Below are 16,164 nucleotides of genomic sequence, written 5' to 3' on the forward strand. Positions count from 1 at the left end.
CAAATTCGAAAGTGAGGATCTTAGAGGAGGCAGTACTTTTTTCCTAATGATTTGTACATAGAATTTGGGATGTGACATGATCATAAAGATGAAGCTTTCATGAATGGAAATAATACTTTATTTTAAATAATGCTTTGAGCTAGTTATGTTGTACTTCTACTATGATAGGGTAAATTAACAAGATAATCAATATCTTCTATGAAGCAGAAAATCCTTAATAGATAACGAATCGGTTGTCACCCTGATGTTGAGGAAATCAGTGTCTGCTGTTAATAACTACCCTGTCAATAGTTATAGTGGAGGAACCACAAGAGCAAGGTGCTTAGTTCTCTATTCTTAGCTTCTGTACATGGGAAAATGGAGAAAGTTTCATTACGTTAAAAAAACTGACATAAAAATAATTCAGAAAATATACATAAAACACTCTCTTTGGCATTAAGTATTAAATACTAGTTATTGTTAGAAAACTGGATTTAACAGTGTCTACTGTGTCAACAGCAGAAGTGTATAAGCTTCCTTAGCATTGTAATAAAGAAAGTCAAGGCAATCAAACAGTTTACTGGTTATTTCATTTAGTATTTGGGTTTCATACCTTAGAATGGAATTGAACTCCAGAGCTTGAATGGAAGATCCTGTGGATCCTGTGCAGGCCATTACAGAGAGCGCAACCTCTGAGGCTTTTCTCTATTTCCTTCTATTCTTTCTCAGGCGCCTACACTGAAATCTCACAATCGCATAACCTAGAAACTAAACCCTGCCTTTAACAACTGAAAATGGACCTTTATAATAAGGACTATCACAGAAACCATTTTTAATGTTTTGTTAAAAGAAATACACCCAGGTGTTTAAAAACTTTAAAAAAAAATTAATGGTGGAAGATGACAAATATATCCCATCAAAGACAGTGCTTATTAGAGAGATAAAATGTTTAAACTACTGCAACACAAGTATTATTATGTCACTATATATTGTATAAAGTTTGCCTAAAATAAAAAAATTACATTCCATCAAAATTAAAAACAGTTGTACTTTAAAGACATTAGGCAAATAGAAAGACAACTTAAAGAACACAGGTAAAAATGCCTACAGATCAAAATGTTCCACAGGGCTGGTGATAGCTTATTGCTAGAGCACTTTCATACTACTCATAAGGTACAGGAAAAATCCTTCTCGTAATAAACATACAAAGAACTCAAAGGTCTCAACAGCGAAAGATTTTCAATTTTTAAAATAGGTCAAGAAATTGAACAAATTTACACAAGAAGATACCCTGATTATTAATAAGCACTTAAAATGTTGAATTACTTAAGTCAGTGGAAAAATACAAACCAAAATAACAGACTGCTCTACATTTAACATGTAGCAGGTAAAATTAATACAATCTACAATGTTTTGGTGAGAAAGAAGAGAAAAGAGAACTGGCCCACCAACACTGCTGACACTTTTATAAAAAAGGTGTAGCTTTTTGTACAACAGCTTTGTAATTCTCTAAAAAGTAAATTGCGAAGTTTATTGATGAGCCTGCAATTTTACTTTTGGTATGTAACAGGGAGGGATTTCAAACCACTACGGGAAATGAAACAAATTAGTTCTAAGAAGCCTCATATAAGAGCCTCATATATGAGATGTTCAGAATGAGCAAATCCAAAGGACATAAAGTAAGTTGGTGCTTACCAGAAGCTGAAGGAATAAAGAGGAAATAACTTTTAAAAAGTACGTGTTTGTTTAGGAGTGACAAAAATGATCTGGAAATAAGACAGTGATGATAGTTATCTATTTCAATAAATATATCAAAAAAGGCACTGGGCCACATGCATTAGCCATGTGAGTTTTATGCTATGTGAATAGTGAACACTGTTTTCGTAAAACACTGAGTACTACAAAGTATTTGCAGCTAGTATTACTGCACAGAAGTTCCTGTTTCTGGTAGTAATTTGTTGAATCTATCATGCTGCTGACTGAGCTGTTGCCAGTTTTCTCTGGACAGAACTATGATGAATGCAGATTCCAATCGGTCTACACCTCTTTCTATTGATACCTACAAGTCTAATGGAGTTACTCATATCACTCAATCTCCTGTGAAAAAATGCTGTTTGGATGATAAATGATTATCCCAGCTAAAGATGTTACGTTTCAGAGAGGGAGTGCCAACAAAAGAAAATGGCGTACCTTTTCAAGGAAAGCTGGTCTTTAAGGTTCTTGATTTCATCATCTTTAGCATGGATTTGACGCTGTAATCTAAGTCATAAAATGTTAGAAATAATTTTTCATTAACACAGAAAAGCCCCGTTGTAGCTGAGAAAGGGACCAAGTATATCTTCTATGAATTCTGACCTTGAAAACAGCAAATAAACTTCTACAGCTTTTTCACTGGAAGCTTATTCCTGACTTTTTGTAACTTATTTTTTAAAAATTTTTTTATTACATATTTTCTTTACTTATATTTCAAATTGTAACTTCTTTAAAAAAAAAAAGGATATACAACAAGCCTTTGTAATTCCTACTGTGCAGTCACACTGCCACCTAGGGGCTGCAGGTAGATTAAAGCTAAAAAAGACAAATTCTGAATTTTCACTTTTATCAAATTTTCTACTTACTTGGACATTTTATTGATCCCAAAAGCCACTTGTTGGTTAAGAGATACAATGATCTTTTCTTTCTTTTTGATCAGCATTTGATTTTCCTGCCACCGAAATGTCACTGTTTTCAGTTGCCTTTTGTAATCCTGCTCAATAAAAAATAGTTTCAGTGTTCAAGTCACCAAAAATTGAAAAAAACCAAATCCATACTGAGTTTTTTTAATAAAATTTATTATAAAAGTACTTGCAAATAAAAACATTATACACCAAAATTAAGGAGACCCAAAGTCTATACAACTTATTATATATGATTAGCACTGGCATGAAAACAAAAACTATGAAGCTTCATATTAAATATTTTACTTTCAGTACTAAGTATTTTATGCATTTAAAACTACAAAATGAGCATTATATTCTCATTCATAACTAGTGTCCATTATGTGCATTCAGTCCCTAGCCATCCCCTTATTCAGTCTTCTTCTCTTCTCATTATACCATACCTACATGGACACCAGTTTATATACCAGTTTATATAAATGTATGTATGTATATATGTGTGTGTGTGTGTATATATACACACACACATACATATATATATACATATGTGTGTATATATAACTAGATTCCAAATTGAGAATGAACATGCTCTTTATTTCTTTTTGAGATTATGTGATTTCAATATTAAACATTTGAAGCCCACCGGTTTTCCTGTAGTTTCTTAAACTTCAATTATCTTTAGAGCTAAATAATAATCTTATGTATATGTATGTATGTATATCCTCTCACACAAATTTTCTTTTCCCAAAAAAGAAAATTTTCATTAAAATTAATTTTCATTAAAAATACATATTTTTCTCATATACAATATTCAAATTATTATCCTAATTTCCTCCCTCTACTCCTCCCAGTTCCTCCCCATATCTCCTCCCACTTTGATCCACTCCCTTCCTGTCTCTCATTAGAAAACAGGTTTCTAAGGAATAATAATAAAATATAATATGATAACAACTAACTCATCGGAGTTATATGGAATGCTTCCCAGATTTGGATGTCATCCTTGCACAGGAGCCACAAAAACCTGTATCATTCTAATTTTAGTATATATTCCACCAAAGTAAGTACCACATAAAATTTCCATCATTCATCCATCCATCCATCCACCAATAGATAACAAGGTTGATTCCAATTCTTTGTTATCGTGAATAAAGTATCAAGAAAAATGGGGGAATGCAGCTCTCTCTATGGTAAGGTATGGAATTCTCTGGGCTAATGCTCAGGAATGAGAAAGATGGGGCATACAGTGGTTCTGTTTTTAGCTCTGTGAGAAATCTCTACACTGATTTCCACAATAGCTGCATTAATTTGAACCCCAGCTAAAATGGGTTCAGTTTCATTGAATTCTTTAAGACAACGTACCACCAGGTTTCATCCCAGGGATGCAGGGATGGTTCAATACACGGAAATCCATCAACCTAATTCAGTATATAAACAAACTCAAAGACAAAAACCACATGATCATCTCCTTAGATGCGGAGAAAGCATTTGACAAAATCCAACACACATTCATGATAAAAGTCTTGGAAAGATCAGGAATTCAAGGCCCATACCTAACCATGATAAAAGCAATCCACAGAAAACCAGTAGCCAACAACAAAGTAAATGGTGAGAAGCTGGAAGCAATCCCACTAAAATCAGGGACTAGACAAGGCTGTCCACTCTCTCCCTACCTATTCAACATTGTACTTGAAGTCCTAGCCAGAACAATTAGACAACAAAAGGAGATCAAGGGGATACAAATTGGAAAGGAAGAAGTCAAAATATCACTTTTTGCAGATGATATGATAGTATATATAAGTGATCCTAAAAATTCCACCAGACAACTCCTAAGCCTGATAAACAGCTCCGGTGAAGTAGCTGGATATAAAATTAACTCAAACAAGTCAATGACCTTTCTGTACACAAAGGATAAACAGGCTGAGAAAGAAATTAGGGAAACAACACCCTTCTCAATAGTCAAAATAATATAAAATACCTTGGCGTGACACTAAGGAAGTGAAAGATCTATATGATAAGAACTTCAAGTCTCTGAAGAAAGAAATTAAAGAAGATCTCAGAAGATGGAAAGATCTCCCATGCTCATGGATTGGCAGGATCAATATAGTAAAAATGGCTATCTTGCCAAAAGCAATCTACAGATTCAATGCAATCCCCATCAAAATTCCAACTCAATTCTTCAAGGAATTAGAAAGGGCAATCAGCAGATTCATCTGGAATAACAAAAAACCTAGGATAGCAAAAACTCTTCTCAAGGATAAAAGAACCTCTGGTGGAATCACCATGCCTGACCTAAAGCTGTACTACAGAGCAATCGTGATAAAAACTGCATGGTACTGGTTTAGCGACAGACAAGTAGACCAAAGGAAAAGAATTGAAGACCCAGAGATGAACCCACACACCTATGGTCACTTGATCTTTGACAAGGGACCTAAAATCATCCAGTGGAAAAAAGAAAGCATTTTCAACGAATGGTGCTGGCACAACTCGCAGTTATCATGTAGAAGAATGGGAATTGATCCATTCCTATCTTCTTGTACTAAGGTCAAATCTAAGTGGATTAAGGAACTCCACATAAAACCAGAGACACTGAAACTTATAGAGGAGAAAGTATGGAAAAGACTCGGAGATATGGGTACAGGGGAAAAATTCCTGAATAGAACAGCAATGGCTTCTGCAGTAAGATCGAGAATTGATAAATGGGAACTCATAAAGTTGCAAAGCTTCTGCAAGGCAAAAGACACCGTCAACAAGACAAAAAGACCATCAACAGATTGGGAAAGGATCTTTACCTATCCTAATTCAGATAGGGGACTAATATCCAAAATATATAAAGAACTCAAGAAGGTGGACTCCAGAAAATCAAATAACCCCATTAAAAATGGGGCTCAGAACTGAACAAAGAATTCTCACCTGAGGAATACCGAATGGCAGAGAAGCACCTGAAAAAATGTTCAACATCCTTAATCATCAGGGAAATGCAACTTAAAACAACCCTGAGATTCCACCTCACACCAGTCAGAATGGCTAAGATCAAAAATTCAGGTGACAGCAGATGCTGGCGAGGATGTGGAGAAAGAGGAACACTCCTCCATTGTTGGTGGGATTGCAAGCTTGTACAACCACTCTGGAAATCAGTCTGGCGGTTCCTCAGAAAATTGGACATAGTACTACCGGAGGATCCCGCAATACCTCTCCTGGGCATATATCCAGAAGATGTCCCAACCGGTAAGAAGGACACATGTTCCACTATGTTCATAGCAGCCTTATTTATAATAGCCAGAAGCTGGAAAGAACCCAGATGCCCCTCAACAGAGGAATGGATACAGAAAATATGGTACATTTACACAATGGAGTACTACTCAGCTATTAAAAAGAATGAATTTATGAAATTCCTAGCCAAATGGATGGACCTGGAGGGCATCATCTTGAGTGAGGTAACACAATCACAAAGGAACTCACACAATGTGTATTCACTGATAAGTGGATATTAGCCCAAAACTTAGGATACCCAAGATATAAGATACAATTTGCTAAACGCATGAAACTCAAGAAGAATGAAGACCAAAGTGTGGACACTATGCCCCTTCTTAGAATTGGGAACAAAACACCCATGGAAGGAGGTACAGAGACAAAGTTTGGAGCTGTGATGAAAGGATGGACCATCTAGAGACTGCCATATCCAGGAATCCATCCCATAATCAGCTTCCAAACGCTGACACCATTGCATACACTAGCAAGATTTTGCTGAAAGGACCCAGATATAGCTGTCTCTTGTGAGACTATGCCGGGGCCTAGCAAACACAGAAGTGGATGCTCACAGTCAGCTATTGGATGGATCACAGGGCTCCCAATGGAGAAGCTAGAGAAAGTACCCAAGGAGTTAAAGGGATCTTCAACCCTACAGGGGGAACAACATGATGAAGTAACCAGTACCCCGGAGCTCTTGTCTCTAGCTGCATATGTATCGAAAGATGGCCTAGTTGGCCATCACTGGAAAGAGAGGCCCATTTGGACATGCAAACTTTATATGCCCCAGTACAGGGGAACGCCAGGGCCAAAAAGTGGGAGAGGGTAGGTAGGGGGGTCGGGGGGGAGGGTATGGGGGACTTTTGGGATAGCATTGGAAATGTAAATGAGGAAAATACCTAATAAAAATATAAAAAAAAAAAAAGACAATGTACCACCGAGTTCAACATTTGAAATATTTGTTTTCTTAGACAAAGTACTCACTTCACATTCATATTGCAATTTATAAAGCTGATGTTGATGAGCAAGCCTTTCCTTTTCAGTTTCTTTGAAGTCTGTACTTTCCTTTCCAGATGAGCCCTTAAGCAAATGTAACAAGAATGTTTATTTCTCTAAAAAGACACTTTTATTTTCTATTTACATGTTTTCTGCTGTATACAAAGTTGCCATCTATACTAACTCCCATTCAGGCTTGAATTCCCTAATAGCCTCATTAAATAACACAACAGTTCTAAGTTGCTGCTACTGCTCATGCTTGTCACTTGCAGTCTTTGTAATGTTCTTAGGTGTATAGGAGTCACGAAGAGGCACTTGTTATTCTCATCTTAAGGTACTAAAAGGAGGAAGTAACTTGCCTAAGATTACAGATAGCAAATGCAAGAGCCTGAATTCTAACCCAGGCAGTACCAATTGCCTGTTCTTAATTACAGCAGTGCACCAACTTATTTAATGCTCAATTTCTCAACTCTATTATAAACAGGATCCTAGCAGGGAGCACACTCTACAGCACATCTTACTTTGCAGACAGTTCAACAGTTTTTATATAAGTGATTACAAATTTTTCTGCAAATTTGTGAGTTTGATTCTCATTTTGATTTCTTCTGGGTTACTGACTAACATTACTGTTTGAAATTTAAATTTCAGTGTAAAAGCCAAAGCTATGTCAATTCGGTTAAAATATACATATTGTAAATAGTAATTGATTGTGAAATATTAATATTTTATACCATATAGCAGCTCACCTAACTTCAAACATGTTATATATATATATATGTGTGTGTGTGTTTCAATCCTATATCTACTTTGTACAAATTGTTCTTTTGAGGAATAATATTCTTATATTTATAGGTGTATCGCTTCAAGCAGTGCATAGTACCAGAAAAGGATCTAGAAAAACCTGCTCTACGTAGACTAGAGCTTTTTAGAAAATGTTTCCTAGTTGCAGCCACATTTAATAGGAAGACACCAATCAGAGTGGTTCTGATTGCTTAGTGTGTATTTTCATGACACATCATTTAGTGGGCTAGGCCAGGTTTTGGTGTGTTGTCTCCCCGCTCTGCTCTCTCACACTCTTCAGAAACCTTTCATAAGAGGCCACTGAAATGTGAAGTATGTAGTCCCAATTATATTTTTAATCCCCATTATCTTGTTTTTTTTGGTTGCTTTTCTTATCATAACAGCATAAACTGCTAGGCTTTTCAAAATGGCACACTGCTCAAAGACTCTGGGGGAAACAAAGTTCACAATTCTTTCTGTAAGAAAGAAGATAGGGCTAAGCCCTCTCCAGTGCTCACCTGCTCTACCATATCTAGAATATGCAGTTCATCCAGGCTACAGAACTTGTCCTCAGCTGCAGAATCTTCTTGTGCATCACTTGTATCAGTTTTCATGTATGTACTGAGTGTGTTCACGTCTACTTGTTCTGTCTCCAGCTGGTCGTCCTTTTCTACCATATATGAGCTATAGTGGGAACACAGTAATGCGGACTTTCTCAATGGTACAGTGCTTTTCACATGGGCTATTGCTTCTCAGATTAGCATTATTCTGCCTTATGAGATATTCTGCATTAGAAGGGTTTGTGGTAAAAGTCTGGACAGTGCTCACACTATTCTTTTCTTTTGAACATTAACAATGAATATCAACATATATGACATAGGAATTGCGAAAGGACACTTAATTGTGCATGGCAGTGTTTTCAAGAACTATGAGATCAAAGAGTTTATTTTTCAAAATATCTCTATAGTTTCTAAGTGTTCCACCAGCTTTAATATTATATTATCATCACACTTCAAAATTTACCCCAACCAAATACATATGTACACATGTCTGTCTGGGAGGTAATAATGATCTATCCTTTGAAGTTAAGCTTTAGTCTACATGTATACTTGTAACCACTTTAGTACGCATTTAAGTCAGTCTCTGAGTGAAGGAGTTAGTTTTAGATGACTACTGAAGAGCCTTAAGGAAAAAAAAATCATAAGAGATTCTTTTCTTCCACGGTTAATAACAGTCTGATCTATAGAAATATCAATTTATTAACACAAAGAACTATTTTTCTCTTAGATGTTTCTCAAAAGAAATCTATGTATTATTGACAAAGCATACCTTAAGAAAAACTTAAAATTTACATACTTACACTTGCTCATCTTCTGAATCCTTATCCTAAAAAAAATAGCATCACAAAAATTAGTAATTTATATCAACTACCTCAGCTCAATTTTGTATCATGATGCTATATGTACTTATATATCTTCAGTCAACTATAAAACTCAAATGTGAATTCTATGAAATACATAACTACACTTTATGTATACAATGTGTTTTTAAAATTCCTACTTATTCTGTTTCTCTTAAAGTAGTGTTTGTGTCTCATTACATTTATTTTATAATTCTGAAAATCACGGATTAAGATAATAGAGGTGAACAGTGGACTTTATACAAATTAGAAAACCTGGGGGTCTGTAATATCCATTAACTCTACATTAAATAAGGAGATTTTTGAAAAACTACAAGAAAAAAGACAACAGCCTGACATGTGAAGACTAGACATACAGATGAGACCACAACTGGAGGGAAATTAAAATCCTTATGTTTTCTGTCTACTAAAATCAACTAAAGCAGCAACGTATCAAATAGAACCCATTTAAATGATACTTAATCTGCATTAATATAACCTAAATTAGAAATATTAATAACTAGAAGTACTGACTTCTACTATCTCTGATTATAAGTTTCCTTTACAGGTGTTAGGTTGTACATACAAATTTGTTTTTTTATCTTTTTAAAACAATTTTCTTTTACAATTTAGAAATACTGATTGTGGAAATCAGTATTGATTCTAGTATACCTGAACACTTGAGATGAATACTTGCTATGAAAAGACTGTCCATACTGAATATATCTAGTACCGTTGATCAATTCCCTAAGTCCTCTTTAGCTCTTCCCATGCAAACTTTTCATCAATGCACTTCAGCCCCTTAATATGAATATCTGCAATTTCTCTCCTATACAGTGGCCGCCCAATTTAAATGGCTGGGTTCATTTCCTGGTAAGTTTCTTTTTTCCTATGGCTTCATCATAAAAAAAGAAAAAACCTTTCTGTCTTTTGGTTATTCTAACTCTGTGTGGGAGATATAGGGAACTAATTAGTCACCAAAGGAGTTGTCCATAATGAAGATAAATTATAATCTAAATAATAATTACTTAATCAAAGAAAGAATATATTAAAAAAAACAGCCTGTCTTTGGCATGCAAAATTTAATGTTTTTCTTTCAGATAGTCTTGATAGGCATGTTTAGGGCTATTGTTATATTGCTATGTCCACATGTTATAAAAACAACACAACAAAGAAAGGCAGATACAGCTTCTACAGAGACCTTCTCATCCCTTTGCATGACACAAGCAAACTTCCATGTGTAAACCATTTTCATGAAAATTCTTGATTAGAAAATTAGTCTGATGGCTACAGGGCTTGCTGTATAGACTACCAAGGACTATTTGCACTTATAAGAACAGTGAGTACATAAACATAAAATACCTACAATAGGACTTTTTGTTTTTAGCATTTGTAAAATATTCAAAACGTAATAAACATAAAATATAACAAATTTGTTTTCTAATGTCTAAATGTATTTTTAAAAAGCCATCATTATCAAAAAGTATCTTAATGTCTTTAATAAAACTCAACTACAAAAAACCAAAATATTAAAGAAACATTCATTAAAAACATGCTAGCAGCCGGGCGTGGTGGCGCACGCCTTTAATCCCAGCACTCGGGAGGCAGAGGCAGACGGATTTCTGAGTTCGAGGCCAGCCTGGTCTACAAAGTGAGTGCCAGGACAGCCAGGGCTACACAGAGAAACCCTGTCTCCAAAAACCAAAAAAAAAAAAAAAAAAAACATGCTAGCTTAAAGGGTATAAGCTTGAGACTTAGAATTGTCTTATAAAATACACATCACTAATGAATGCTGTTCTACAACCTTGCTAAATAGAAAGTAGTAATAAAAATACTCATAATTTTATTCAATTTTCAAAACTATTGAAAAATGTTAAAATATGGCAGTGCCACTGATATTTTACTTAGCAGAGCAAAATATAAATTATTTTATTCTTAATCTTAGTATTTTACAAATTAATCTTCATTAATTACATTAGTCATTAAAATGTTTATATAAGTTACAGTGACTAGTTGCAAATCAGAAGACTGTAGTTAGAAAAACTACAGTCAGTTTTGATGCACAGAAGTATCAAAAATTTGAGTGCACTCCAGATTAGAAAACCTATAATTATTTGTAATTACAAGTTTACACTGAATAAGTATGAGTAACATACTCCATTATAAAGTCAATACAGGGTCTTACCTTTTTATTACTCTTAGTTCTTTTCTTCTTCTTTGTTTTACTTTTGACCTAGAAGATAAAAATAAGGATTATTTTGTATGCTATTCAAACCAAATAATGGATTTTACGCAATGTTTCATCTAACTATTAATATCTTTTACTTCTAATATTTATTTTTCTAGATTTTTATGTATTTTTCTAAATTGTATTTTTCTATATTTTTATGGAAAAAGTATATTTAATGTAACATCAATCTTCTACCCTTGAAAAAGAACATAAAAAACAACATATACAAAATCAAAACAAATGAGAAACGTCCTTTTTAAAGAGCCACAATATATTTATACCCATAACTCAAAAGTTTCAGCCTGAGTAAATTAGTATCTGTATAGTAGCTAGTTTTCTGCTTAGCGCTCAGACTTCATCCTGATTTATTAAACTTTACTTCTATGTTGGAGAAATTGAAATATTTCATTATTCTTACTTTTTCTCTCTTTTCTACTTGTCCTACATCTTTTCTGTTCTTTCTTTCCCAAATGTACTTCCAATGGTTAGGACTAAAACAATATACTCCAAGAGCTAACATAGTGTTTGACGTTGGCAAAATAATTACTGAAGGAGAAGGTATTGCAATTAGAAGTCATGTGGAAAGAGCACTTCAATGCAGACTCTCTGTGAACACTACTGCCTCCAATGTTTGAGTGTAGTGCACGCAACATCGCAAAATGCAGAATAAGTTCTTCATAGTTAAATTTAATAAACTTTATACCTCCTGAAGATCTTTAACAGATTCTGTTGAAGATTCACTAGGTATCGAGGCTACATCTTTATTTATCTCTGCTAACTGTATTTCAGTGTTTGATTTCACATCTATATTATATTCCATCACAGGTGGACTCAAATCGTCTTCATCATTCTGGAACTCTTCTACATCTAAACCTAAGTAACAAAGACAAAATTCATGATTTAGTGGCAAAGTTTTGAAAAGTTTAGCCTTTTATTATAATTATAAAAACATCTGCTAGGCTGGCAAGATAGTGCTGTGGGTAACAGCTTTTGCCATCAGGCCTACTGACCTGAGCCTGATTCCCAGAATCCACATGGTAAAGGGAGGGAACCACTCCAGCAAGTTGTCCTCTAATTTCTAAACTTGCACTAAATGGCAAGAATACACTTCCCACTGCCACATGAAAATTGCAATTCTTACTTACCCACATATCACCGGAACCAATTAGTATAAACCAAAATGATATAATACCTTATTGATACTAATATAGATTCCAAGTTTTAGGTACTTTAGCATGTAAGTACAATCTAAATACTAAGGTATTTAAATTCTGCTGTTGACCTTATTAGAAGTACAACTTATATTATTTTATAAAATAAAAATATGAAATATAAAAGGCAAATATAGATCATTTTGCCTTTTCTATTTCATAAAATTAGTAACTGCACCATATTATATGATTTTCTTTGAACTTTTGCTCTTTATATTGTCACAGAGACTCAGACTTAAAATCCCCATAGAAACGACCCAACATTTAACCTCAGGCAAACCCATGGTACTGTTTTCTAAAAAATAATCTTACATTGTAAATTATATTTTTAATTTGTATTTGTTGTTTTATGATTTGTGTGTGTGCAAGCTTGTATACATGTGTGTGTGTGTGTGTGTGTGACCTGCAAATGCTCTTATTCAGTAAGCAGTCTGATCAGTGCCCCAAACTTTATTGTTTAGAGCCTCCACATGGGAATTACTAAACCAGGCTGGAAGTCACATGTTGCAGTCAAAGAAATCTAGATACTTGGAAGGCTGACAGAGGAAAGTTGCTTGAACGTATTTTGGGCAACATTGTTTATAAGAACAACAATAACAAAAACAAACAGGAAAACAGGTTTAAAGAAAAAAAAAAAAAAAGAGGATACAAAAAATAGCAGTTCACCAGAGTCCCCTGAATACAGACCTAGAGAAAATGGGTTATGAGTACAATAAAGCTACACAAAACAGCACAGATAAGCATGTAGAGCAAGGAGACTGCTTTTTGCCTGCTGAAGTTCCGAGTGTGAAAGTCTGGAACACTAGCCTCAGGTAAGCACTAAAGTCAAATCAGAGGAAGGCTGCTCAACGGTGAGTTGATCAGGTGATTTTCTAAGCTTTTCATTAATGTATAGCCTATGATATATCTAATGTTGTTTATCTAAACACATGTCAACAACATATTTATGCCTTAGGGATTCTGAGTAAAAAGGCCACTTATGCATTTTGAGTTTAAATAAACTTACGCTGACTGCCAGTTATTGACTGTAGAGTAATTCCTATGACAAAAAGAAAAAAATATTATTAGAAAGGTAATTGCAAGCACAACAACCAAATATCTGATCAGAATTAAGAAAGCAGAAGACCTTTCTAGAGCATTAGTCTATTCCGTAAGTATCTAGAAAAGAACCAGCACTCCTCACTAATGCAGTGTAGACAAGGTATAATCGAGTCTATCATACAGTAGCTATAAACCCATGGGGTAGCAACACACACTTATCACCTTTTTCTTTAGTTATGGTCACCCATGTACTCATATAAACAAAGCCTGCTCAACCCATTTAGTGGTACTTGTGTAAGATTTTCAGAACTTTATAACCAACTAGGGAACTTATTTCTGAGGACACTATTTTCTCACACTTAGCCATTTGTTAGCTATATATAGTTCTTTTAATCTTCTTCAGTTCTTGACTAAGAAGTTAGACTGTTAGTGAAGCTTCTCTGCCACTTCTAGAAAACACAATCTCCCAGGAGTTTTTCTGCTACTCTGGCACTTACAATCTTTCTGTCCCCTCTTCTGGAATGCTCCCCAAGTGTTAGGTGCAGGAGTTGTGTTGTAGATGTATCAGTTGAGACTGTACACCCATAATCACTTCAATAAGAACTTTAAACTGAGCCGCAATTGTTATTTAATATTAGTCTAAGACTATGAATCAATATTCTAAGACTACAAAGGAATGTTCATGAAATGGACAGTAAGTTTCCACTGACGGTTTGAGTCTTTCAAGCCATACAGATTACCCCAATTACAACTCCATTCCCTGTCCTTGTCTGTCAGTCTACTGAGCATCTGCAATATTTAACAGGCTGTATTAGGCCCTACAGATTAAACAGTAAAGCCTAAAAAGAAAAAAAAAACTTCACGTAGACATAGTGGCGATAATGGATGTTATTGGACCTATAAATGAAAACTGAAAATTTAATAATTAAGAGATAAAAAGGTACCATGAAAGGCGCTATTAAAGGTATTTGAACATAAGCTCTTTAAGTGAAAATTGCTTGAAATGGTCTAGAGTTAATTAGTGCTCAGAACAGTTTCTCCAAATGCATGTATGTATGTGTATATATGTATATATGCATATACACATATATAAATGTATATATATATGTATAACTATGTGTGTATATGCGTATGTGCGTATGTATGTGTATATATATATATATATATATATATATATATATATATATATACATACGTACATACGCATATACACATGCATTATATATATATAAAACATCTGGGTAAATGTATTGTTTAAGGCTTCCAAATTATACTTCAAGGGTTTCTTTCTAATATCTAACATCATAAAATTTAGTGTCTTCTCATACTGAAAAAAGGCTCTAAAACCCTAAATAGGAAAACAAAGAATCCCTAAACACAGAACAGACACTCAAAAAATGGTTTGCTGGCTAATGTAAGTAATTATTTAGTACCTTGTTGATAGCAGGATAACATCCTCTGGATGATTTCTGGTACTGGTATGCCTAGATAAATGGACAGCTGATGATAATCAAGGGAGATATTCTCAATGGGATTCTCCTTGACTTTGTCAATATCGTCTTGTTTCATCCCAAGGCGCAGAAGAATATCAGAAACTTTTTTCCAAATTGAATTGAACTGTAACTCAGTGAGACCATTCATCAGAATCTCACTGAGAAGGATATCTCTGTACTTGCAGAGCCTCAGAATGTCTGCAGACTTAGAGAGATCAGAAGATGGTGGTTCCATATCCCAGCCTTTTCTGGGTGCAGGGAATACATTCAGATGTTTAATGAGTGCTAATAAGAGGCATAAGTCAAACTGTTTGGACTGTGGTAGCTCCTTGTTTGGGGGGTAAAGCAGATGCCATGATCCACCCAAAGGGTGATTGGTCCAAAGATGATTGTAGTAGGGTTCCAGCACATTCTTGTGTATAAGCAGCTCTTTTTTCAAAAGAGTGGGTGGCATAGCCTCATCAAATATTTGCCGGACCATGTCAGTACCAGAAATAATAATTATATGAAGCAGATGATAGAAATAATTATAATCAAGTTTGAAGATAGGCACTTCATCTGAAAATGAATTTGGAGAATCGAAAAATCCACATTAATGTTCTTTTTCTATGTAGTCTCTCACATTGCACCCTAAGTTCCTATAGGGCAGGACTGTTTCAAGGAATGAAGTACAGGAGAATTTTACCATATTCAGTGCTCAATACGCATGCTGCTCTCTGTCTAGTTATCAAAAACTCTAGACAAAAAGAGCATGCTCCTAAGCAGAAGGAACTGCAGATTTTTCTAACCCAGAAGGCTTTCAACCATCTGTGATTTTATTTAAGTAAACTAACACTGGCAACATAATGGCAAAGTAGTTCTAGAAATCCTGGAATTAGTCAGGAATAGTAATTTTTCAGGTTTAATTATAATTTACATAAATGATTTTATTTATATTTTCCACAAAATCAGTTCATGCAGAACTTTGTGTGTGAAAAGTGGTACACACACAGTCTTGCACTCACTGAGTATTACTGTCTGAGTGAGCAACAGCTAAACTTTAAAGGTCATTTCATGTTAAAGTACATATTGCTACTGTCTATCATATTAGAAAGTTCAGATATATACTAGCCTATGTATATATACTAGACTA

General features: G+C 34.6%; 1 protein-coding gene and 1 non-coding gene across 5 annotated transcripts in view; both read right to left on the reverse strand.

The window, feature by feature from the left end:
• Dzip3 (DAZ interacting zinc finger protein 3) overlaps positions 1 to 16,164 on the reverse strand; it is a 63,534-nt gene that overhangs the window by 15,969 nt on the left and 31,401 nt on the right. For 3 of the 4 annotated variants that reach the window (XM_021184722.3, XM_021184723.3, XM_029470344.2), the window contains exons 14-22: positions 14,973 to 15,590; positions 13,505 to 13,537; positions 11,991 to 12,160; positions 11,243 to 11,290; positions 9,019 to 9,044; positions 8,177 to 8,342; positions 6,867 to 6,962; positions 2,598 to 2,725; positions 2,170 to 2,238 (exon numbers count right to left, since the gene is read on the reverse strand). In XM_021184722.3, coding sequence (XP_021040381.1) covers positions 2,170 to 2,238; positions 2,598 to 2,725; positions 6,867 to 6,962; positions 8,177 to 8,342; positions 9,019 to 9,044; positions 11,243 to 11,290; positions 11,991 to 12,160; positions 13,505 to 13,537; positions 14,973 to 15,590 — 1,354 coding nt within the window. The remainder of the gene's footprint in view (positions 1 to 2,169; positions 2,239 to 2,597; positions 2,726 to 6,866; positions 6,963 to 8,176; positions 8,343 to 9,018; positions 9,045 to 11,242; positions 11,291 to 11,990; positions 12,161 to 13,504; positions 13,538 to 14,972; positions 15,591 to 16,164) is intronic. The other variant, XM_029470345.2, reaches the window with a different exon arrangement.
• On the reverse strand, positions 3,600 to 3,701 carry LOC147000652 (U6 spliceosomal RNA). The gene has a single exon (XR_015045807.1). It is a non-coding gene; the product is annotated as a U6 spliceosomal RNA (small nuclear RNA).

Source organism: Mus caroli, unplaced genomic scaffold (genome assembly GCF_978045245.1).
Source record: "Mus caroli unplaced genomic scaffold, Mus_caroli_1 scaffold_17, whole genome shotgun sequence".
In the NCBI taxonomy this organism is placed as follows: Eukaryota; Metazoa; Chordata; class Mammalia; order Rodentia; family Muridae; genus Mus; species Mus caroli.